The sequence below is a fragment of the Phasianus colchicus genome, chromosome 1 (assembly GCF_987193195.1).
Source record: "Phasianus colchicus chromosome 1, bPhaCol1.hap1.1, whole genome shotgun sequence".
In the NCBI taxonomy this organism is placed as follows: domain Eukaryota; kingdom Metazoa; phylum Chordata; class Aves; order Galliformes; family Phasianidae; genus Phasianus; species Phasianus colchicus.
In genome coordinates this window covers 50,272,755-50,297,386 of record NC_143436.1, presented here as the reverse complement: position 1 = coordinate 50,297,386, position 24,632 = coordinate 50,272,755, and the positions used below count along the sequence as shown (strand labels likewise).

Below are 24,632 nucleotides of genomic sequence, written 5' to 3'. Positions count from 1 at the left end.
GGTTTGTCTGCTCAGTTGGTTGTTTTTTTGCCTATTCACTTTACTGATGGCTAAAGACTTAAAGTGGAAATAAAGACTGTGACCATCTCTTCTGCTTTGTGTTATTGTATTCATAATCCTGCTCTTCAGCCCCTTTCTCCTCACTGTTTCTAAGAGGGTGGGAAAGAACTTGAAGAAACATGCTACCTGCCTGGTTGCTGTTGTTATGCAAAGACCACATTTTGATTTGGTTTTTACACTGTGGTAAGAACAAACTTGTAAGAACTAAGTCGTTTATGCATTTTACTGGCATCATGCAGTAAATTAATTTCCTCTCACACAACTCACCCTCTCCACAGCAAGAGTGATGCTGAGGATGATTTCATGAGAATGCTCTAAGAAGCAGTGAAGCTACTCTGGTGCACTGCTGGGAGCTCTGAGCTGGTGACATGTGAGCTGAGCACAGCAGCTACCTGGGATGCTTTCTCTGGAGCAACCAGTGTGGAATACTCTTTGGCTGTTGAGCATTGTCTGAATTCTGACCTCTTAAAAACTGACAGGGATTTTCCCTCATGTCTAGCAGACTGCATGTCTGAGCACCGCTGCTGTCCAGCCAGCATTCAGTAAACATTCAGTAAACAGACTGAACTGAGCAGATGGACCTCAGTTACTATGTGAACCTACACAATTCTAGGCTCCCTTTTAATTAGAGCAATGCACCAGGAATAACAGTTCAGAATTAAGGGGCTATAACAACACTGCAGGGAGGGTGCTGGTGACTCAGGCTTTGTTTCCACAGTTGGAGGTTAGCAGCTCCACTATCCCAGGGAATTACAGCCCCTTCCTGCTAAATGTGGCTGCCTTTGTAATTATATGCAACATCACCCTCTTGGCATTGGGCCCTGCATAGATTTTACTTGCTGTTTTGTTCCCCTCTTTCCTTTCATTGCTGTCAGAGAGGGTGATGGCAATTGTTTGCTATTGGCTGTTAGAGCAGAGCAAAGCGTTAGTCTCGACACTCAACACTGTCTGCCTTGAAATACAAGTAGCTAGACTGCAGGAGGCAGGTTTTTTTCTTCCTGTGAGGCAGGAAGCTCATCGTTTCTCTAGAAATTGTACAGGAAGGCAGGCTGTGCGGCTTTTACTGTTTATTCCAATTCTAGCATTAACACGCTCCCACAACCATAATTAACTTGCTCAAACACAGGTTCATTTCAGTTCTTAATTATGTATTTTCAGTCAAGCTCCAGCTCATTCTCAATAAATACAGCCCACCTAGTGCAGTATTTTTTCTTCAGCACAGTAAGCAGCCCTTCCTTTTCCATGGCCATCATCTTCACGGAGCTCATTACTTGTGAGTAAACAACTTTCGTTCCAGTTCTCTTTGGCTGTTTTCATCCACTCATTAAGTTCCCCTTCTCAGCAGAACACTACCACTGTTTCCCTTGCCCTCCCAGCAGAAGGATTTTCCAGATCTCAGTACCACACCTCTCAGCTCCAGTCTTTTGCTGTTTCTTCTCCAGTTCCCGTCAGAACGGCAGGTTTCTGCCCCTCTAAAATCAAGCTGTCAGGCCAAGGAAACAATACATCTGGACAGGCATTCTCTCCCACTTTCACTCACTTGAAGTCAACTCCCTTCTTAATTCAGGCGAGTGAAGACCTCCCCAGTTTTCCCTCCAGGGCAGGAGACAAAAGCTCCAGCTGGGTTTGTTGCTGCTGGGCTCAAGGCTTTTTGTCCCTGTAAATTCACTTCTACAGATCAGTGAAGACATTTCTTGAAAGCAACTGTCTTGATCTGGCAGGTTGGAAGCTGAAGGGGAAACAAAGAATGGCAGGTCTAATTTCTCATTCAGCTTCAAAGAAGCAGTGAGCACCAGCAGGATCCCGTAATCCCCCAGACATCCACTGGAAAGACTCTCTGCAGAGCTGGCACTGATTGCAGCTAGCTGTTTGTCCACCATGACAGGAGTCCCAGGCCTGGTTCACTGATAGATCCCTGCTCACACAGAAAAGAGAGCATGCAATTGTAAACTGCATAGAGAACACAGGAGTAAATGCAAAAAATATATATCAAATCTCTCCCCCTTGTGTTACAGATGAGGCATTCCCTTTTTCCTACCAGATCTAGCCCAAACTTCTTCAAATCTTGTCAGCACTACACCAAACCCTCAATAAAACAAAAAATCAGCCACTTGCCCACCCCATCCCTGACTGTGCTGACTGCTCCAACCTTCTCCTGCAGTGAGAAAACTGCTCATATTGGTTTGGATCCATCTTTCTATGGCACTGTACTCAGGGAGGCCTTGTGCCAAAACACAGCATGGGAAAGACCGCTGTGCTGCTGCATAAATTTTGGTGTGGCCTTCCCAGCTCTGTATTTCTTGTATGCTCATTCCTATCTGCAGGTCTTGCATCTCCAGTCTGTTCTCATTCAGCCTAACAGATGGGAATTCCACCAGCCACAATTGTTCTAGCAAAAATACAGCAAACACAGAGCAACCAAAAGAACTGTCTCATTCTTCCCCTTTTGCTCTCCTTTGATTTTGTGACTGTCTTTGTTTCATGGTCAGTTTAAAGCAACCAATTCCTTGGAAAAGGGATGCTACTTTAAGAACAAAATTAACCACAGGCTTTGCAAGACTATAGGAATTATGCACAGGGTTACCACAAGAGTGTAGGGTGCTTCTTTCTTCTGGACTTCTTCTGTGGCATTTGAAGTGGAGGCTTCTGCAGAGCTTGGACCTGTTGGTGATGTGTCAACAAAAGTTTCATCCACAACTCGGAAACGGATCTCCTCTCCAATGTCCATGTAGAGGTCGTGGGCCCCTTCTTCTGTCTCATATTCCCATACCCACACCTGCTCCGCTTCATCGCTGGCCACACCAAGGGCTAAGGAAGGAAATGGCATTTCACCTGGCAGATCACTTCCCTTACAGTTCTAAGAATCGTCTTGATTCAAAGCCTTTTTACAATCATCTCAAACTCCAACACGCTCTCCTACATCACTGTTGGCACATTCCAGGACCATTGGCCTTGTTTCTCATTTTCCTGCTTCCAGGTGTATTCCCCCTGCACCTCCAAAACAAAGCAACCCCTCAGGCTCCCACAAGTAAAGACATTAGACACACCGTGTATCTACACATGTAGCAAACCCTGCATTCTGTCTCCAGCAGCAAGTCTAGAGGCAGGGATTAATGGTGCGGCTGTTTGAGGGACACTGCTATTCATTTTCATCAGCTGGCACAATGATCCTGCAAAACCTAATAAGCGTGAGGCCTGCCTAGCTGTGATAACAGTCTGTGGGACTTGCCCGACACAACAGCTTAGCTTCTGCCACTGAGCACCTTCATTGTTGCAGCAGTAAATGCCTGCAGGGCCAGCACTGCACAATCTTTTGAAATGAAGTACTAAAGTTATCAAAGGTGATCAAAGGATACAACTTTGCTGGCTGCTGCAGGGATTCTGGTGGGATGACAATATCATCAAAGAATCCAATAGAAACTGCGGAGAAAAGAATTTGATTAAGACTGAAACCATTCTTCACAAATGATGTACCACAGCAATTCCTAAAGTGCAATTCTGGATTCATTTTCCTTCCTCTTTCAGGAAGGACGTCTGAGATTATGCAGGAATTATTCTTTGAGTCACAATGCTCCTTTTCAGTTGGCAGCAAAGCAAACACCCAGCTGAAGTACATACAGCAACAGGGGGCACACTCTTTGTGGCCACAGGGAAAGGAAAAGGCTGCTTGGAGCAGGACTGGAAGTGTCGGCGTTCCAATAAATGAGTCAGATGCTATAGAGGTCTGTGACAGGAAAGAGCTTAGAAATCACAGACCTAACTGTACACTGCTCTTTATTTAACATGTTAGACCAATCCCCACCTCCTCCTCTAGATTACATGATGTTGAGTTTTACTAGCCTAAATTCAGCAACAAATACATCCTTGGGATCCCCAGGAGCTCGTCTGCATGGAATACTCCTACAATATCAGAAGGCAATCCATAAGCTATGTACTTCATGAAGTATGTGGTTGATCATCTTTCTTATGTTGTTTCCCTGCCATGTCTTCAGATACAGGAATTAATCACAAATATTCAAGAAACTACAGCAATATATATCAGACCAACAGAATCTGATACTACCGCCTTAAAAGAAAACCACCAGAAGTTCTGTCAATTGAAGCGAGAAAATAAATTCAGTCTAGCTCCAGATGGGCTTGCTTATTCTTCTTGGGCATGCACATGAGTGACAAAGGGAAAGGGGAGCGCAGACAAAACCATGGAGTGCAGGGGAAGCTGCCAGGCTTAAGCTACCAATCAGACTCAGGCTGGAGCAGGGCTGGAGGCAGTATCAGCCTTCAAGCAGCTCACACACAGCATGACAGTGCCTGAAACCACAGTATCCCCAAGCACATTGAGCTCTTGTGTCCCTAATGTTAGGAGATGCAGTTTACCATGAACGCCATCCTGACTGCAGCTTTTAATCTCTCCAACCAGAATCTCGTCCAGGAAGGGATGGAAGACCACGTAGCGGAAATGCACTTGAAAGAAAGCACATCCTTAATGTTATGTACGTGTGAGTGAACCATACTCCTTCCACAGGGTGGCAGCCACTAAAACAAAATCCCACATCCTATAAGCCCTCTAAAATGTTGCATCCTGCATGCTTTACAGCTTCCTTACAGGTACTGGTGAGTTCAAGAAAACAGGAATCAGAGTTACGATTCCTGTTTGATATGAATTACAGCAGCAGCTGATCAGCAATTTCCCATTCTCTGCACTTCAACGTTGCAAGAATTGAAGTTCACAGGATAAAACTATAAAACAAAGACCTCTGATTCAGTTACAAAGCAAGCATTCCTTGGAGACCAAGAATGTCAGCTGAAATATTGTTTTCCTGCCATACTTCTGCTCCATTTATCTTTGACAGCATTGATTTATTTTCTTCAAATAATGAAATTATATGGTAAACAATATTATCAAAGTAAGATTCTCTGCCATAATCTTATTTAACCCGAATAAAAAATCTAGTTATGTTGCTAACTAAGAATTTTACATTTATAAGTATAAGGAAGCCATACTAAGACAACCCCAGCAAAATAACGCTTAAAAGCTGTTTTACATCATTTTAACTGTTCGTTCCCAGAGCTGCTCTTCTATATAAAACCAGGCAGTAGATTGGAGAAGGAGTAATAAATCCTGCTTCCTGCTAGCAAGTGCTATCCCAGCTTCTGAAAGCAGGAGGTTTCTCTGCAAACTCAGAGAACATATTCTCTTGTTTCAGTTCAAGGAGGTTCAAATTTAAGGAAGCAAATGGAGACTAAAGCAAGCAGGAAAGCCTGCCATCCTCCTCAGTATTAGAGAAGCTTTGATTTGTAGGGAATGAGCTCTACTGGCATTAAAAATTATGTCTGGGGTGCCACGTGCAGTCAGTCCAGTTCCCTTCTTACAGGGTTACTTCATTTGCTCAAGCATTTACGTATTTACTTACAGCTTTTGCTCAGATTTGCCAAAGCCCAAAAGTAACGAATCATTTCTTATTCCCTCCCCCCCAAAAAGTCATCTAAAATCCTAAAATGTATGCTGAACCAGATCTGTCTAAGTCTCAAAGACAGATGCCGCAAAGCTTCCAGCTAAGAAAACAGCATCAACTGTTGTGTGAATGTTATATTTAGAAACGTTTCAACATTCCAGGCAGGCAAAATAAGCTTCAAAAAGAAAAAAATAATAATAATGGACAAACGCAGAACAATTAGTATAAATTATTTTCTATTTGGAGATTTCTGAGCTTTCTAAGTTAAATTAACCCCTTCCTTATCCAAGACCTATGGCTGTAACTGTAGGGCAGAGATGGACTGCTAGAGAAGGAAGATGGGACTGCCCAATTAAATATGTATTTCTAACCACAGCAGTGCAATGCAAAGGGACTTCTGCCATCTTCTAAAGGGAACAGTGAAGGCTGCTAACTTCAGCAAGTCCCTTTAAACTTAATTTATCTAACAATGGGAACTTAATTGATACTTGCAGACCACTAACCTTCTGCAACTGCCATAACTCAGAACTTACCTTTGGTGTGCGACGCTCCATCCCCAGGGAATATGTATGAATCTTCCAGTTTTGTAATATCATACAGACAGATGCAGAGACCAACGTTGTATACAACCTGCTCAAATTAAAAAGTAACAAAAAAGGCTGTAAATCAATTAACAGGTTAACTCCCTTGAAATTTACACAAAGTGTATAACTTTTAGAAAGAAGGCAACAGAAGGTGGCAAGATGGGACAAAAGCTGCTTATGTGCACTCCTCCAACGGCCCCAGCTAAGCACACTGCATTTCAGAGGAACCCCTGTCTTCTTCAAATGCTATGAGAGTTTGTGTTCTTACTGGCACTAGAAGGAGCACTGCTATAAACAGAAATTATTGGGATAACTGTCAATAATGAAAAATTTGACCTGCCACAATAGTAAAGTTTTAAAAGAACACACATCAATTCAGCAGACCCACATCTTGTCTAAAGGCCAAATGCACTTCCTGCCAGCATCCTCAGAAGCTTCTAAGCTTTTATTTGTCTGAAATTATAATAGCTCTGGGTAGAGATAAGGAGAACTCCCAGTTTCTCTGCCACTTCACAGCCTACAAAATTTATGGTACCTATCCCTAATCAGTGGATACAAGATTGTCAGGTTTTTTTCTAACCTGTCTGTATAATCTGCTTCCTTGATCACTTTGGGCTGCTCTCCAGAGCCCCCTTCACACTGCCAAGCTGCACTCTGAGCTCTGCACCCCCTGAAAGCTGTGTGCCCATCAGCCTCATGGGCTGCACAGGACTCTGTGACACAACACTTTCATATAACCCACACTAAAGGCAAAGACTGTGCCACCATACTGTATGCAGCACAAAGCAAGACAGGTATCACCACTTTCATTTCTCTTTCAGTATTTTTGTTGTATTTACACTAGCCTGGTTTGCATTTGTTTTTTTTTCAGATGACACTTTGTATTGCCCCCCCACAAAGAAGATGGCAATGACTCTCTCTCTTTCCATGCCCCTCAGCACCTTCTCTACAGCATGAACACAAGACCCCTATGGGATGGTGCACAGCTCCCTCTTTTTTTTCTCTGTTTGGGGTTGGCCTTCATATTTAAGCTCTAATGCACGTGTCATTAGGCACAAAAACAGATACACTCTGCTATATGATGATCCTACGATGCTTACACCACCCTATACATTACCTTATTGGCCAATTTCTTGTTTAACTCCTCAGCAATGGACTCATTCAGTTTCCTCTCAAACTGCCAGGGAGGAATCCTCACCGTGTCAGTCATCTCCACCAGGACAAACATGACGATCTCTGGGGAGACAGGGAGAGAGCACAGCAGCGCCGGGCCGCCTTAGTAACAAGCACTCAGCCCAGGCCTTGCCCGAAGCGCGGCGGGGCAGCACTCTGCGTCTTGGGAGGGGCAAAGTAAGGGGACGAGTGGGGTTAGAGACCAGCTGGGCAGCGCTCGGCCTCCCCACGAGCCCACAGCCACACCAAAGCAGGCCCCTGACTGCGTGAGCCCGGAGCGCAGAGCAGCAGGTCCACAGAGGCAGCAAAAACCCCGCACCGCCTCAAACCCACCTGACACACACCGAACCCCGCCACGCGCCGCACGTCCTCACGGTGACTTCCGGTGTCGGAGCCAATCGCCTTCGGGGGGCGGGGAGATGGATTCTGATTGACGTGTGGTCGGACCTACCGCGCGGCTCTGTGCGGTGCGGAGGCCCCGCCCCTGGCTCCGGCGCGAGGCCCGCCTCAGGTGGGGGCGGCCATTTTGTCTTCCTGTGAGCGAGTTAGGCGGTGTGTATAACGGAGGCGCTCCGTTCCCTGGAGGGCTCAGTTTCGTTAAGTAAAACGTGAATCCGTGGCGAATTCTCCGCTGCTGCCCGCCTCGTGATAGGGGTTGTGGAAAACGAGGGGCTGTGCCCGTACCTGGGAATTGCCCCGAGACATAGAAGGAGCTGCCTGCGCGGTGCTTAAAAAAAAGACTGAGAATAACCAACGTGTCTGCGGCTGACAGGCAAAACTGTGCTGTCAGCACCGCGGCTTTGATGCCAACACGACGGGTGTCACCCCCCGCACCCTGTGGCAGTGTGTAGTGGGCGGTAATGAGTGCTCGGGATAAGAAATTGTTAAATGTTGAGCTGTCTTGGAGCGGGAAGGGGAAAATGAGGCCACAAATACCGCATCTCAGCCTCATTAACAAGAGATCTGTCGTGGCTAAGGAGTTTCTGATCTGTCTGAAATTATTCCTGCTCCACCAGGGTGTCTTTTTTTGTGACGATTAAATGGCCATTCTGCACATGGCGTTGGCATTAAGCAGGAGATGGAGGATCCAGTTTTCCTTCCCAGGTCCCTGGGAGGAGCAGTGTTAGTGCCAGCAATGAGCTCTGCACGCACCACTGTCGGGACACTCACCCCAAATCCACCCCAGCCTACTTCGGGAGCTGTACAAGGAGTTTTTCCCTTCTCCATGGCGGTGGATGTGCTAATCTGGGTACAGTACAGTTCTGCTGGCATGCTCACTGCATCCCTTGCTGTTCTGTCCTGGCCCCATGCAGGTTGGACGATGCTGGGGCTGACCTTTAGCTGCAGGTTTTGCAGGTCACTGTAGCTGCCTTTTCAGAAGGTGCTATAGTTCCTCAGCATGTCCCTCTTCTGACAGCAGGGGAAGAAATAGCCTTGGTATCACACCAGAAGTTAGGTTATGTGCTGATACTAGCAAGGTGATCACTCTGGATGCTTTTGTACATAAGAGCTGGAAGGTTAAGTAGGGGCAGTGGTTCTAGGCAATACAGGGTGAATACCTGGAATAATACAGGAGACTGGATGAATAAGTGGATTAGGATGGTCACACCACACTTGCATTTCTTGCCTGCCCTTGAGCTAACATTTTTCATGCTTCCAACAGTCACGACCCAATGGGGGCTGCTGGGTGTCCAAAACAAACCAAACACGTCTCCTTCAGCCTATTGCACAGCCCTGAGCGCCAGCTATGTGACTAGGAGGTCTGCAAGGCATCCCCTCCTTCTGACCCATGTCTAATGAATAGCTCCTTGGTGTTTCATGAAGTGCAATGGCAGAGTCAGGTGAGCTGCACTGCCTCGAGATACCAGGCTACCAGCCCCACTAGCAATTTATCAGCTTCTACCAGAAATGTCACATTCTGCCGGAAATGCTTTCCTGCAGATAACCCCTCCGACTCCAGCATGATGCACACCTGGAGCTTCAGGGATGCAATGGCTGTCGTGCTGCTACTAACTGGGTTTTCTCTGTGGAAGAATTCTGTATTTCCATCAGCGTTGGTCATAAGCATTATCTCTGATGTAAAAATATAAACTAAAGCCAAATCTTGCCTTGTAAAATGTTGCTGTCTCAACCCTGCTGTAGATAGCACCCAGCAGCATGCTATATTTCACGCTGCAGCTGAAATATTCTGATGCTGGAAACTGTGGGAACGGCCCCATCTTGCTGAGCACTTTCTTTTTGTCCCTATAGTACTGACATGTGAAAGAGCCACAAATTCACAGAGGCTGTGCACACATTTTTGTAACCGTGATGTCTCCAGAGTCTCTCAGTAGTCTTGAGAGCACGGAGGTTTTGCCAGCATATGGGGGCACGGTTCTCTGCTGCTGTTTTTCTGCTGCTTAGAGAAAACCCTAGGCATGTCTCATCCTCACAACTGCAGAAAACTTGAAAACACAATCTGAAGTTACGTGAAGGCTCAGGAAAATGAAAGAAACCCCCAAATTGTTTTGCTTATGATCTCTTCTGTCTCCACATTCCCAGGGCTTTTGGGGAAAACTGGCTCAGGGATGTTGTAGGCGGAGGTGAGGGATGATTTGCATCTAGGTTGCTGAGCCCTGCTTTGATTGACTCCAAAGGATTTACGTATCTTCTCACGTACAAAGTCCTCCACACTCCTGTCTTTGCTTCTGTCTCCACAGGCATCTCTAGCACCCCCACTCCCACTCTGATCAAAGCTTCCCCTCTTCTTTTATCATTGCTACATGCTTTGGACTCCCTGCCTTCTCCACTGCAACGCATGCCCAGAGCCGTCTGCCACCTCAAGTTCCCTTCAGAGCCCCCACTGACTATACAGGAGAGTCAGTCTGATGCTCTGTGTTGTTTACGACTTGCAGCAGGGCACACAGCTGACCCTGATGAGGAAGAACAGGTATTGATGATGTTCAATGTACAACAATTAAATGAACACCTGGGGAAGAGGAGGGTGTGCCCATGCTGCACATTCCCAGCATTCCTCCAGCTCTTCGTCCTCCTGGGCTGCTGGGGGTGAGCTGTCACCCGGAGAGGATGGGCTGGCTCAAGGGAAACTTGGACCGGAGATTGGAACAGGTGGCTGCGTTTCTCCTCTGCTTCTTTTGCAAAGTTTTGAAGAGTTGTCTGGGTGGATGAGCCTTGTGGTATCTGTAGGTGGCAAATGGGACTTGTGTTTGTTGCAGAAAACTTGAAAAGCCACAACTAGAGGGAGATGGGCGCTGACTGAACCCCAAACATGCCAACCTGGTCCATTCCCCTGCTACAAAATAAGGCCAGTAGCACCCAACTCCCCAGTGGATGCATTCCCATGATGTTTTTAAAAATCTCCTGTCATGGAGACTGGTGCTTACCCAGGTGAAACATTTGAGTAAGTAGCTGTCTGTTCTGATAGAAAGTGTTTCCTAATATCTAGCATCAGTCTTGCTCCTTGCAAGCCCCATTGCTCCTCACCCTATCCCCAGCAGACACAACGAACAATTGATTCCTGTCCTCATTGCAGCGAGTGCTCACATCACACCGTGCCCCCAGGAGAGGAATTATGGGGGTGATTTATTATGTTGCCTCTCCCCACAGAGATAACTCTCAAGCACAGTCCTATTGACACAGGGCAGAAGAGAAAGAAAGTATCTTTTGGGATGGAGACCTGCCATATGGCAACTCGAGGGAGATGATGCTCAAAAAACAGAATTCCCCTCCTGACGGTACACACCATACAAGGAGAAGAAGCAGGACCAGCACGGGATGCGGCATCACCATGTGAGGAGTCATGTTGGGCTTCTGTCCCCATGTCCGCTGTCCCTCTCTTTGCTGCCCAAGCCCCTGACCGTGCCATGGAGTGACCGTGCACTGTGGGGTACCAGGGGGCTGCAGGCAGCAGGAGCTGAGGAGAGCTGCAGGAACACCAGCAGGGTTTGGGAAGATGTGGGGAGAGGCTGGAACGACTCGCTGGGTACACGTGTCCCTCACCGCTTTGTCCCCGCAGCCTGCAAGGCTGCCTCGTGCCGTGTCAGGCCGTGCCACCGACGTGGGCATGCGTCACGGTGCTCGAGCAGAACGATGCAGCCCCTCCACTCCCCCCCCTCCCCGGAACGGCGATGACCAGCCTGATCCCTCCCACCTGCCTGCTCCCCCTGGCCTGGCCCTGACGTCAGGGAAGGCGTGCGGATGCGTGTGTGCAGGCTGCACATCATACACACATCAGGCACCGCAGAGACATCGGGAGGCAGCCGGCAGCCGGCAGTGGAAAAGCCCCCGGAGCCGGGCTACATGCGAGAGCTCCGGGCAGCAAAGGAGCGCTTCCCCGTCCCCACCGTGCGCTGATGCTCTGCGAGCCGCAGCTCCAGGGAGCCCCTCATTGCTAAGGAGGTAAGGGCAGGCACGACGGCCATCGGCTATTGTAGCCAAAGGTTCAGCTTCATGCACGGTGTTTGCTTACAGGGCTGCTTTTTAATTTGGGAGAGGTGTGAGGGTGAAGCATGGCATCCCTCCTCTGTTCTGCTTACTGCTGATTCCCCAGCAGCTCCCAGACAATGCCTCCTTCGGGGCAGGCGGTGCTGCATGGCCACTTTTGCTGGGGGCACACCGTGCTGCCAAACTGGGCTCAGCTGGCACCAGCTCTCCATTCACTGACAGCAGGAGAAAGCGGCGGATGAAAACCTGTCCTGGTAGAGGTGGGGGCTTGAATGAATGTTTCTTTGGGGCTGGCTGTGCTATTCATTCCTGCAGACAGTAAGTTAGATCACAAAGGAAAGAGAAAGGATGAAAGGTTGTGGATGGGGACATTTGCGTGAGGTCTTTGAGCCGACAATACTCTGATTTAAAATCACACCCAACCACAACCAGGCAAATCCCCCAAACCTGGTTGTTGGAGAGCAATGCTTTATGCATATATACTCCAAAGGTAAACCAAGCCTCCATGATGGCTTCTCCTCTGGCTTCCTTTGGCTTGTGGCAGCTCTCCCCACGGCCTCCCTGAGAATCCGGAGGTACTGACGGAGGGAGCTTTTTATAATCAATCCATAAAGGTGACATTCGTATTTTAGCGCTAACTAGGCTGTATCGTAGGCGAGACGATCTCAGCAAAGATGCTTGGAGTTGTGAGTGTGATTGGCTTAGATGGGGAGGGGAAGCTTTAAGTGTGTGTTCCCAATGAAAGCTGGCTTATCTTTTGTATAGTGATTCATTTCAGCCAAGGGGTTTTTAGCATGCAGGATACGTGGAGGAAATTGTTCCACTCTTCTTTAGCTCTTAATGGCATGATCTAGTAACCAAAAAAAGAGGAAGGGGGGCTAAGGGGCTTTCATTAGCATTGGACAGAGACGGCATTTAGAAAACCTGAGAGACGCCGGAGCTGCAAGGACAGAGGATGGCTGAACGTTTGCTTCCCGGCTGCCCCCTCCTGTTACAACAGCCCCTTTCTGGGTCCAAAAGATAAAACCCACAATTTCACACCCACCTCCCAGACCACGCTCCGATTCCCAAAGGGATGGCACAGGGTTGCAGCCCCCTGGGGCGGTGGGAGGCCCAGGACCCTAGGGTTGGGTGAAGGCAAAGGGATCCCGGGGGGGGAAGGAGCACAAAGAGGAGCTGCGTGGGAGGGCCGGGGCTCTGAGGGAGATGACACCAATTAAATATGGATTGCGGGTGACGCGTGAGGGCTTCGTGTTGCTGCTGCTAACGACCGGGGAGTGACAGCGGCCGGAGCTTCTGGGCCACTGCCTCTCTGTGGGGCTGTGGAGTTAAACCAGGTCACGCCAGCACCCACCCGAGGGTGTGTGTTTATGAGGAATGGGGCAGACAGCGACTTTGTTTGATGAGCTGCATCGTGATGAGCGAGGCTCTTGGATCTGCAGATAAAAGCCGACGTGTCTCCTGCCTGTCTATCCTAATTGGTGCGGGGTTGGTGCACGCGCCCGCTGGCAGCTCTGCATGGAGGCCTTCTCTCACAAAAACAAGGAGGCGAAACTGTGGCTGAGCCGAGGCGGCGAGTTCACTCGTCCCCAGCCTGCAGCAGCCTCAGCTGCCCCGGACTTCATCCCCATGGTGTGGCTGAGTGCGGGGTGGGCGCAGGGAGGACATACCCACAGCTCCCCTCCGTGGTTTTCCCCATCCCTTTGTTTGCTGCAGGGACTCAGAAGAGGTGGGAATCAGTGCCCCAAGGGATGTGGGCCCCGTGGGCCCCTTCTCTGATTTCAGTTTTGCCTCTAAGCATGTTCCTGTCTCATCGCTTCTGCTTCTGTGCGGGATCGTGGTGCTGAGACGGCCATGGGCGGTGGGTGAGGAGAATGGGCGTGCTCCCTCCCCACCGTGCCGTCTGCTCCAGAAACCTTTTCCCATGTCCTTGGTGCTTGCTAATTTCGGAGCAGAGGTGACCCCTTTCTTCACGTTCCCTGAGGGCCTTCACCTCTCACTGTGAGTCAGAAAGCAAATTAAAGGCTCTCTGGGTTTCCTGGCATGCAATCCAAATACACCACATGGGCATGGGGGGCTGCGGGGGGCACATCATTTTGGATGCAGTCACCGAGGAGGAAAGAAATCAGCAGGGTGTGGGGTTTCTGAGCAGCTCCAGAGCCAGGAGGCTTAAAACCGCACAAAACCCTAAAAATGTCACCAATTAGGACATCCTGCCCATGCCCATGCCAGCTCCTGCTCTTTGGCACGTGACACCTGGCTCCATCCTCCCGCCAATCATCCTGCAGCTGAACGCTGGGGGTTTTCTGCTTTTGGGAGCCAAAATGCACAGGCTTTAATTCAGGGCTCAAACTGTGATGCCAACCAAGAACCTGAGGTCGATGGCTACAGCCGACCTGTAACTACTCCCCCCTCTCCCTGCAGCTTGCTGAAGCAGAACCCTGCCTGCTGCTCCCCACGCCCGGCCCCAAGACGGAGGACCCCGCTGACCCCACCATGTCATCAGAGCCCGGTGCCCCACCGGCTGTGCCACCTCTGCACTCTCCCAAGTCCCCGGTCTGGCCCACCTTCCCCTTCCAGCGCGAGGGCAGCCGTGTCTGGGAGCGGGGCAACCTCCTACTGCGGGACCTGCCCAGCCCACTGCCCACTAAGAGGACCAGGACCTACTCTGCGTAAGTACCCAGCAGTCCACAGAGGATGCTGGAAATGTCCCTCCGGCTGCACGTTCAGACTTCTCCACCCCTTCCCTCCTGCAGGACGGCACGTGCTTCTGCTGGGCCGATCTACAAGGGTGTCTGCAAGCAGTTCTCCCGTTCACAGGGCCATGGGTTCATCACTCCAGAGAATGGCACAGAAGACATTTTTGTCCATGTGTCTGAGTAAGTCCGCACAGTGCTGGGTGTGTGGGGGACAGCTGGTGACCCGTGGGCTGGGGTGATGCTGTGTCCATGGGTGATGGTGCATCCGTAGCTGATACTCTATCTCCATATGTCTAAGATCCCACTGCAGGTGGGTTTCTCCCATGGTGCTGGGTGCCTTCATTGGTGCTGGGGGCCTCCATCTCTCGGCCCCACGGCCCCATCGCCTCCCCTCTCCTCTCCCACAGCATCGAGGGGGAGTACGTCCCGGTAGAGGGGGATGAGGTGACGTACAAGGTCTGCCCCATCCCTCCCAAGAACCAGAAGTTCCAGGCAGTGGAGGTGGTGCTCACCAACCTGGCGCCCCATACGAAGCATGAGACGTGGTCTGGGCAGATCATCGGCTCCTAGGTGCCTGGGGGGCCTGATGGCCGCTCACGGGGAGCTTGGGGAAGGCTGGGCTGGCGAAGAGGCTGGGGCCGCTCCTCAGCACGCAGGTGTTCACGTTTGGTGTCTTTTCTAAGGTTACAGTTTCCTTTTTGTGTGTGTTTGTACCTGTCTTTCAAGGGGGATGGGGAAAGTGGTGTCCTACCCACTGACCCCCCAGCTCCTGGGGTAGCACTGAGTCCCACATCTTTGAGCCCAAGGGGAGCAGGAGGACTGATCCTGCTCCCATCCCACTGCAGCCTAGGCCTTGTGGGGGGCTCGTCCCAGCCTCCCCTACCCTGCTCTGGCCAGGTGGGCAAATCACTGTGCCGGGAGGGGACAGCTCAGCCTCTTCTGCCCCCATCACCCCAGCCCCCCTGGAACCCATCCTGTGTGTGCCTGTGTGTGTGTGTCTGTAGGTCACCGTGGGGCTGAAGGGTTTGGTGATCTCCCTCTGCTCATGCTCCACACCGACACCTCCTGCCCCCTCGGTGTAGACAGGGTCTCGTATATAAAGCACAAATTTGTTCTCAGTCCTCTGCCATATCTTGGCTAGGTGGGCTCATGTGGCCTTGGGGACGGGGAAGGGGCACCTGTGGGTTGTGAGATGTGGACGTAGGGATAGCCCCATGCCATGCCCCAGGCAGTTAGCCTGGCCAAGACAAACTGTTGGATTTTTCTTTTTTCTTTTCTTTTTTATTTCTTTTGGGAAATAAACTAAAATCCTAGAATTGTTGGTGTTTTTACAACTCTGGTGTGGTTCCTGCCTGTCTGACCTTGTGTCAACCTTTGTAACATTGGCAATAAACCATTAAAAGTGACTTTCCCACGAGCCCTGCCCGTCCTGCTTTTTTGTGTGTAAGTGCACCCTGCAGGGGACCCAGGAAACCCAGGGCTTGCTTCAGACACTCACCAATGCTATGCACTGCACCTCAACTTCAGCAGAACTGCTGAAGAGAGTCTAGAGGAGGGCCACAAAGATGCTCAGAGGTGCTGGAGCACCTCTCCTATGAAGACAGGCTGAAGGAGCTGGGCTTGTTCAGCTTGGAGAAGGCTGCAGTGAGATCTCCCTGCAGCCTTCCAGTACTTAAACAGAGCTTATACAAGGGATAAACTTTTAACACAGTCTAATAGTGATAGGATGGCTTTAAAGTGAAAGACAGAAGATTTAGGTCAGATTTTAGGAAGAAATACATTATTCAGAAGGCAGTGAGGCAGTGCCACAGGCTGCCCAGCAAGCTGTGAGTGCCTCATCCCTGGGGGCTCAAGGCCAGGTTGGATGGGGCCCTGGGCAGCCTGAGCTGTGGGGTGACAGCCCTGCCCACAGCACAGAATGGGACTGGGTGGGCTCTGAGGTCCCTTCTGACCCAACCGTTCTGTGATTCCGATTCCCTGGTCCTGCAGGGCCTCCACCCAACACTTGAGGGCAGAGCAGAGCCTGCAGACAGCACACACTGACAATTGCACACTGTGGCTTTAATAGGATTTGTATACATATATATATTTATATATTTATTTCTTTAAATTTATTTCTAATCTAACAGTTGGAACCAGTCAGACAGGAGCTGCCCATCTCGCACAGATACAGAACCATATGGTCCCCACCACATCTACTCACTCACACACCCGTGGGGAGAAACCTGTGGCTGTGCTATGGGGCAGGCAAAGGGAAGCCTCCTGCCTCTGAGAAACTCCAGAGAACCCAGCCAGGCTGCAGCCAGAGTTACAGCAGGACAGGTTGTCCCCTCACTCACATCACTGGCAGCCCTACAGACAGCACAGGGAGCAAACAGATCACCTCAGCCACCAGGGCCACCATGGTGACTTGCAGCCTCACGGCCAAAAAACACAGAAATCCTGCTGACTTGGAATAGATTCACAGGAAAAATAAACTACAGCCTGATCCTCAGTGAAAGAGGAGGAACCACAAAACACAAGGTTCCTCCATGAGGGTTGGAGGGTCAAAATGGCGGCCCGCATTCCGGCTTCTCCAATATGTCCCCCCCTCCCACAGAGATTTTGTCTGGGTAGAGAGGTATTTGTGCATTTTTGGAGATTTCTGGATGCCAAGCCGCTGCACTCATGCAAATTGGACACGTTACAGACTGATGTGTTGAAGAGGTACCGTCACATGGAGAAGAAAGCACCCACCAGTGCTGGTCACACACCATTGTAGCATGAGCAGGGCCAGGCAGCGGGACCAAAGTCCTCTCAGGGACTGTGAAAAGCTGCCCCAGGCCCAGAAGCACCAGCTTTTGCTTTGGTCCCGTGGTTAAAGGGTGGCAGCCATCGGGAAACCTCTCTGAGCCCAGCTCCAAGGTGGGGCCACAGCGATGGGCAATGACAGTGCAAGGACAGCAGGAGGAAGCAGGATGTACCAGGAGAGCTGAGCACTGGGAAGGAAGGGGACTTAGTCTGCTATGAATGCCTTGGGTAAGGCTTTATAGTAACACATCTGTGACACCTGATGGACACATGGATGGGAAGACTGAGTACTGGCAATGTCTGCCAAGACAGGCGGAGTCTCCTCCTTGGAGACCTTCAGATGCCATACATATGGATGTAGGTCTGGGCACCCTGCTCCAGGTATAGGGTTGGGCCAGATGGATGCAAAGGACCCTCAGCCATGCTGCAATTGTGTGCAGGCTTCTGGGAAGTGCCTGGGAAAGGGGGAGGGGAACATGAGAGGCAAATTCCCTTGTGCAGAGGTGTTGAAGAGCAAAACAGAGAAGGGAGCAAGGGAAGGATGGACAGACGTGCATGTGGACAGGCGTGGTTAAATCTGGCCCTGGCATTTGGGTCCAGAAGGCAGGAACGTATCGCTGCCCACCGAGGCCCCAGCTGGCAAGAGAGAAATTCTGCTGGAGGAAGGACTGCCTGGTCCCACAGACCTCAGCCACAAATTGGGAGTGCCAAAGGGCTGACCAACAACAGCCCCCTTCTGCACACCCCCTGCACTCACACAACAGCTCCTGACCAGCACCGGCAAGTGTTTTTCAGTCTACCCTGAGCAGATTCCTCAAACGAAGGTGCTTTTCCTCGTGGGGGAGAAAAGGGAGGAGGGCTGCAGGGCCCTTAGAGTCAGCACTCATTTGCTCTCTCTGGAAAGAAGATTTCACGGCACCGCTGGACCGTGTCCTGGGGGGACTGGACGCTGTGTCCCACCGTCCGGGGGTCGTCGTAGATTTCATAATCATTCCCTCCCTGCAAGGGAGCAGAGAACGGGGAAAGCATTAGCAGAGTCTCCTTGGAGAATCTGCATCCTGCAAGGAGCCTCCATTTGTTTCTGCAGACACACGGAGAGCATCCCCCACTTGCATACCACTAAAGGTTCGTGGTGGCTGCTGGAGCACCACAGGCACCACCGAGCAAGAAGCAAGCAGCCATGTGAGGGGTGAGCAGGGTGTACTCACAGGGGTGGTCTCGTTCCCAAAGAAGTGGATGGTGTCAAACCTCTCATCGTCCAGCACATTGAGGCAGTAGCGTTTGTCCCAGCCCTCCGGGAAGACGTCGAAGCTGATCATGCCACCTGTCAGCAGAAGGGTGAGTGTTAGCAGAGTAGCCTTGAGGTGGTGGGATGTCCCCCTGCCCCGGGGTTGGGGGTCAACCTGGAGCCCTCCCCATACAGCTGTGCCCCATGGCTCTCTGGCATGTGATATTAGGAGGTTGCAGATGCTGTTTCTATGACAACAGGCTGAGTGACATCAGCAGGGCAGGGCTCCATGCCACATGTGCAAGCAGGCAGCAGCGGGCTGCAGGGGGAGCTGGTAGGGAGGTACCAGACATCCATGTGCTGGAGAAGATTTGGGGCTACACCTTGCAGATAGCATCGGTGTGTGCTGCGTTGGGGCAGCAGAGGACAAAGCACATGTTGTCAGCTACTGGCACTGAGAACTCTCCCGGGCTCCTGCATGGACGTCACACTCTCCTGCTTTGGAAATAACTGAAATAAAATGCTGCACTGCATTATGTTCTCCCCTTTCATGAAAGCTGGGCAGTGAGAAAGGCTCCTGGTGCCAGCTGGGAGGGGCAGGAAGCCAGTCGGAGTATGGAGAAGATACTGAGGACACCAAGCGCTGCCTCTTTCCTGGGCACAGCACGGGGCTGCAGTGAGGTCTCCCATCACTTCCCACCTTTCACAGCCTGGTACAAGGGTCTCATAGCCAGCTTATCCCACCAGCCCCATTTCCATGTGTCCCTGCCCCTTTGCCCAGACTTCCACCTTCTTATGTTACACAAAGCTCTGCAAAAGGTTTCTTTCTGGCTTCAGACCCATCCCTTAGATAACCTAATTTCTCCCCCAATGCTGGCCAGGTTCCCAGGATTGCTGAAGCCCCTCCTTAGCTCCCTGCTTTGGCTGTAAAGCACCTCTAGTCCCAGAAGCAGCCCTACAAAAGCCCGTGACACACAGTGCCAGCTCTTCTTCCAAGGAGGTTTCCCTAGCAGCCAGCCCTCCAAACAAAACTCTGAGCTGAGAACACGAGGCCCCTTCCTCTCACACCACTGCATTCCTGGAGGAGCCCTGCAGAGGACTGAATGTGCCCAGAGCTCTGCTGGCAGCCCTGCTGCTATGCTTGAGCCAGAGCAGAGCTGCTGCACAGGGGTGGGCTTAGCAGGGCTATCAGGAATAAGGCACTGGTAGTGTCATGGGACAGAAAGCAGTCGGCTTGGCTGACGCTCAGAGGAAAAACCTATGGCACAGTTTATTCGTGGAATCATAGACTCATTAAGGTTGGAAAAGACCTCTAAGATCATCTAATCCAACTGTCGAGCCATCACCACCTTGCCACTGACCTGCTGCAAATGCAAGCATGTTCCTCCCATGGCAGCTCTCCAGGAATTGCAGCTTGCTGAGCAGTCTCTGGGGTCTTCCCAGAGAGCACAGCCTCTGGGATCCTGGATCCCCACAGGGATCAGCCTCATTCCCACTCCCCATCCTAGGAAAGCAATGAAGAGGCCATGGCAAAGCACCCTCTGCTCACCTCGAGAGAAACGCAGCCCTTTGCCAGCAAACTCCCTCTGCAAGGCTGCCACAAACTTCTCCCGGATCCGCTCTTTCTATGGAGGAGAAGGGAAAAAGGTCTGAATCACAGAGTCATTAAGGTTGGAAAGGACATCTAAGATCATCAAGTCCAACCATCAACCCATCACCTCCAGGAACCTCCAAGCTAAGATACATAGCTTGGAGCTGGCCTCCTATCTCCTTGGGAAGAGGACAAGACTCAAAATCTGAGCGCGAGACCTGCAAAGGGAATAGCGAGCCCAAACCCAACCCACACACCTTGTCCAGCTCCGAGAATTCGATCCGCTCCTCCAGCGTGCAGCTCCTCCCAATGGGGGAGATGTTCAGCATTCCATTGCGAAACTCAATGAAGGTTCCTCTGCATGTGGGCAAGGGCACAAGGTTACTGGGGCCTTTCAAGGGCAGGGAGAGAAAAACAGCCCTTCTGAGGTCAGTGCAACCACAGCTGATGTCAGACAGCAGCGCTGGCCAAACATGCCCCCAGAATCAAGGGCTGGGCCCAGAGCTGTCGGGGCTGTTTGACTGCCTCACTGCTGCTTGGTTGCTCAACTCAGTGAGGTTCCAGTTCTCGAGTGCCTCTGTGGATTCAGGCCTGTGGGATTTCTCAAAGCTTCTCTGGACAGCCTGTGCTGTCACACAGAGCAGAGCTCAGTGCTGCCCCTCCGCTCCCTGTGAGGAGCTGCAGCTGCCATCAGGCCTCCCTTCAGCTCCTCTGCTCTGTGCTGAGCCAACTAGGGGAGCTCAGCTGCTCCTCATATGCCTTGCCCTCCAGACCCTTCTCCATTTGTAGCCCTCCTCTGGACACCTCTTACAGCTTTATGTCCTTTACCGTTTCTTGGGCAGCTTCAGCAGAGCCATGTAGTTGAGGCAGAAGTTGATGAGGTCCTGCAGCAGCTCCTCTCCCAGGTGGTCCTGAATGGCCTACGGGAGGAGAGGGGTTGAGGAAGAAGCAGGGAGGGACCGTGGAGCAGCACTCCTCATAGAATCACAGTACAGTTGGGTTGGAGGGAACCTCAAAGCCCACCCAGTCCCACCCCGTGCCATGGACAGGGCTGCCATCCACCAGCTCAGGCTGCCCAGGGCCCCATCCAACCTGGCCAGGAACAGCTCCAGGGATGGGGCACGCTGTGGCCACCTGCACCCGGTGCTGACCCACCTGCTTGGCCACAAGCCGCCCGTTCTTGTACTGCACAGTGCCATTCTCGGCGAAGACGTAGTCAAACTTATCGACAACTGAAAGGGAGGAGGCGAAAGAGAAACCACACGTACCGCTCGGGTCATCAGCGAGGAGAAGAGGTGCAATGGGGACACCCGGCAGGCCGCACGTCTCCCTGCCCGCGGGCCGCTATCTGCAGCGGGCAGGTGGGCGGCTGACGCAGACGGGCAGCGACCCGACGGTGTCACCGCCCCGGACAAGATAAGCGCACGGAACGTCATGCGCTCAGCCACGTGCGCCCATCGCTCCATCCCCGCCGCGGTGCTCGGCGGCGCGGCGATGGGTTACCTAACGCAGCCCCCGTGCAAACACGGCGCCGCTGACTCAGCCCTCCGAGCTAACGAGGCGGAAGGGAGACCTTAGGACTCGCCGTGCGCTGGGCGCGGATCTCGGGAAGGAAAACGAAGCTCGGGGAGAGGGGCTGCCCTCCCGGCGCCGCGTTTCCCCGCGCCCCGTTCGCGCCGCGCACCTTCGTCGCCCTCTCCCAGCTGCTCGGCGATCTTGGAGTAGTCGGAGCCCCCCACCACGCCGATCTGCACCCTGCCGCGCAGCTCCTGCAGGAAGCGGTCCACCTCCGGTTCGATTTTCTGCGGGAGCGGGAGGACGGATGAGAGGGGCCGAGCCCGGCACGCAGCCCCCCGCTTCTCCTCCCTCCCCCCTCCGCCCGGCCCCGCTACCTGCCGAGCCGGCGTCAGCGTCCCGTCCACGTCGAAGAGGCACAGCACCCGGCCCCGCGCCGCCGCCATCCCGCAGCCTCTGCCGGAGCGCAGGGGCGGCCCGGGGGCGGGACTGCGCCGCGGCGCCATCGTGCGGCCGCCGCTCCGGGAGGCGCCCGGCAGCCGCGGGCAGGTGGGAGGTGGGGGCGCAGCGTCGGGACCTGGAGCCGCTCCGCGCGTCGGGCGCAGCTCTGCCGCCTCGGGGCACCTGGTCAGGAGGGGCTTCTATTCGGGAAGAGCGGTGCTGCATTGGAAAGCGCTGCCCGGGGAAGTGGTGCAGTTACCGTCCCTGGAGGTGTTCCAGAACCGAGTGCATGTGGCACTGAGGGACGCGGTCAGTGGGCACGGTGGGGATGGGCTGGTGGTTGAAGATCCTAGGCATCTTTTTCAGTTTTAACGATTCTATGGTTCTGTGATTCTCAGCCCACCAACAGAGGTGTCATGAGCCTCTTGTCCAACAAACCCCTGCTGTCTAACCTTTGTTCAGCTCATCCCAAGCTGCACCAGCCCTCAGAGAAGAGATCTGGGGCAGTTGGTCCGTGCTTAGCTGACTATGAGCCAGCAGTGTGCCCAGGTGGCCAAGAAGGCCAATGGCATCCTGGCTTGTATCAGAAACAGCACAGCCAGCAGGAGCAGGGAGGTGACCGTCCCTCTGTACTCAGCTCTGGGGAGGCTGCACCTCGAGTGCTGTGTTCAGTTCAGGGCTCCTCACTAAAGAAAGACATGGAGGCCCTGGAATGTGTCCAGAGAAGGGCAGCAGAGCTGTGAGGGGTCTGGAGCAAAAGTCTGATGGGGAGCAGCTGAGGGAACTGGGGTTGTTCAGTCTGGAGGAGGTTTACTGCTCTCCATACCAACCTGAAAGGAGGTTGTAGTGAGGTGAGACTGGCCTCTTCTCCCAGGTAACAGTGATAGGGTGAGAGGGAATGGCCTAAGTCTGTGCCAGGGGAGGCTCATGTTGGAAAAAAATCTGTAAGAGTGGTGCTGTGCTGGGACAGGCTGCTCAGAGAACCAACAGTCCACACCAAGGGCAGTAGGCACTGCTGCTTTCCCAAGCAGAACACGGCACAAATTAGTGGGATGATTTCTTAGCTTATAACTTCCAGCCAGGAACAGCGTGAGGTAGATTAAGTAGATTTCTACCTAGTTGGGTTTGTAGAAAGATACATACAAACAGGATTACTTTTTTTTTTTTAATTGTAATAGAAAAAAAAAAAATCAAAACATCACTTTCTATCTAAAGATGTTATTAATTAACATTTTTTTAAATGGCATGGAGGGAACCCCAGAGATACACAACAGATCAGGAAGCATGAGCAAAGGATTCTGCTCCCATTCAGGAGTGCAGCTGCCCTACCCCTCTGTCACTGAGCTGGCTGAAGTTTGCCACCTCTATACGCTTACATACACATCTCATTCTAGTTTATATTCCCATGAGTACATATGGCTGGGAGGAATGGCTTGTGCAAGTTACACCTAAATATCTTTGGAGAAAATGGGTTTCCTAAGAGGCCTACAGGGTACAAGGGTCTTGTTACCCAGTAAGATCAAATAAAGGATTTGTAGGAAAAGGTCCTGTTTACACAAAACACAGAGCAGTTCCGGAGACAAGGAGGCTGTCTGGGAGCACCATCATTGCTGCAAACAGTATGTCTGAGAAACATAGCCCACTGATATGTTCTGAAATAGGCAGGCAAGCAGAAACTGGGCGCTTAGGACCTCTGAAGTGGACACACTTGTCATGAAACAGAGCGTGCAGAGAGCAAGGTGCCTGCATTCCCTCTGCTGAGCAGCTCTACCAGCAGATTGCTGTACCTGGAGTGACAGTTTGCTGGAAGAAACAGCCACAGCTGTGCTGCTGGTGGGTACCAAGATAGCATACCCAGATGTGCTGCATTGTATCAGCTTTGGTATACCTGATTGTCTGGGGAAGCTCCATGATGTCTAATGTGCTTCTGCATTTTGTGGTATAGTCATGCAGGAAGATAAGAGACCAACTCCTCTTCACAAAATAGGCTTCAAGAGTGTTCAGAGGTGATACACAGACAGTGAAAAAACTAAGCTATGGCTTCTATGGCTTAGCAGAAAGCAAACCTAACAATTGTTCCCCAGGACACCAGAAGGTGCTGTATGGTAAATGATTTACTACAGAATGCTTTCTGCAAACAGTACATTTTGTCGGGGAGAGACTGAAAGCTTTTGCATGAAGCTGTTGCATCTATACTAACTGCTACAGCTATCTGCTAGTCCAGTCCAAATGAAACACTCCAGGAGAAGCTGATGGCACAAGCAGAGACTGAAAGATAAAAACCAAACACAACCACCACCAAAAACCATTCTGTGCTGCACAGGCCACCTGCACTGAGAGCAGCCACACATAACTGCAAAAGGGATAGACAGGACCTGATTTCCCATTATGTAGTGATTCCACAAGGTGCTGAGCAACAGCACATTGGGCAGTGAGAGAACTGCATTTTCCTTCATTCCATCCCCACAAAAATATTCAGTGTTAGTCTGCTCTGATTAACAGCATGAGAAACACACTAATTTGTATTATTCTGAGAGAAAGAGCTCAGCAGGGGAAGGACACCTCCATCAGGTACGTGGTTTCCAGCACAGGAAATTGGAGATGCAGCAGCTGTTGTCACAACAAAGCACTGCACATAGGACTATACATTTGCAT

At 51.5% G+C, this 24,632-nt stretch overlaps 3 protein-coding genes across 4 annotated transcripts; 1 reads left to right on the top strand and 2 right to left on the bottom strand.

The window, feature by feature from the left end:
• Positions 1-1,081: 1,081 nt before the first annotated feature.
• On the bottom strand, positions 1,082-7,690 carry POLR3H (RNA polymerase III subunit H). Its single transcript, XM_031600263.2, has 7 exons — positions 7,604-7,690; positions 7,215-7,333; positions 6,047-6,143; positions 4,435-4,521; positions 3,417-3,480; positions 2,645-2,852; positions 1,082-1,975 (listed from the first exon to the last, which is right to left on the bottom strand). The coding sequence occupies exons 2-7, from the start codon at positions 7,323-7,325 to the stop codon at positions 1,922-1,924; spliced, it is 621 nt and encodes a 206-aa protein (XP_031456123.1). The 5' UTR covers positions 7,326-7,333; positions 7,604-7,690; the 3' UTR covers positions 1,082-1,921.
• Positions 7,691-11,208: 3,518 nt separating this feature from the next.
• CSDC2 (cold shock domain containing C2) lies at positions 11,209-15,820 on the top strand. The gene is made up of 4 exons (XM_090141730.1): positions 11,209-11,668; positions 14,138-14,385; positions 14,470-14,592; positions 14,820-15,820. Exons 2-4 carry the CDS (start codon positions 14,210-14,212, stop codon positions 14,980-14,982), a joined length of 462 nt encoding a protein of 153 aa, XP_089997856.1. The 5' UTR covers positions 11,209-11,668; positions 14,138-14,209; the 3' UTR covers positions 14,983-15,820.
• A 682-nt stretch (positions 15,821-16,502) lies between these two features.
• Positions 16,503-22,072, bottom strand: PMM1 (phosphomannomutase 1). Of its 2 annotated transcripts, XM_031600268.2 has the most exons (8): positions 21,914-22,072; positions 21,706-21,823; positions 21,177-21,253; positions 20,850-20,941; positions 20,279-20,378; positions 19,980-20,055; positions 18,411-18,526; positions 16,505-18,201 (listed from the first exon to the last, which is right to left on the bottom strand). In XM_031600268.2, the coding sequence occupies exons 1-8, from the start codon at positions 22,040-22,042 to the stop codon at positions 18,079-18,081; spliced, it is 831 nt and encodes a 276-aa protein (XP_031456128.1). In that variant the 5' UTR covers positions 22,043-22,072; the 3' UTR covers positions 16,505-18,078. The 2 variants fall into 2 exon arrangements, with proteins under 2 accessions (XP_031456129.1, XP_031456128.1); XM_031600269.2 differs by lacking the exons at positions 21,177-21,253; positions 21,706-21,823; positions 21,914-22,072 and adding an exon at positions 21,290-21,697 and having other exon boundaries at positions 16,503-18,201.
• Between the last annotated feature and the right edge of the window lie 2,560 nt (positions 22,073-24,632).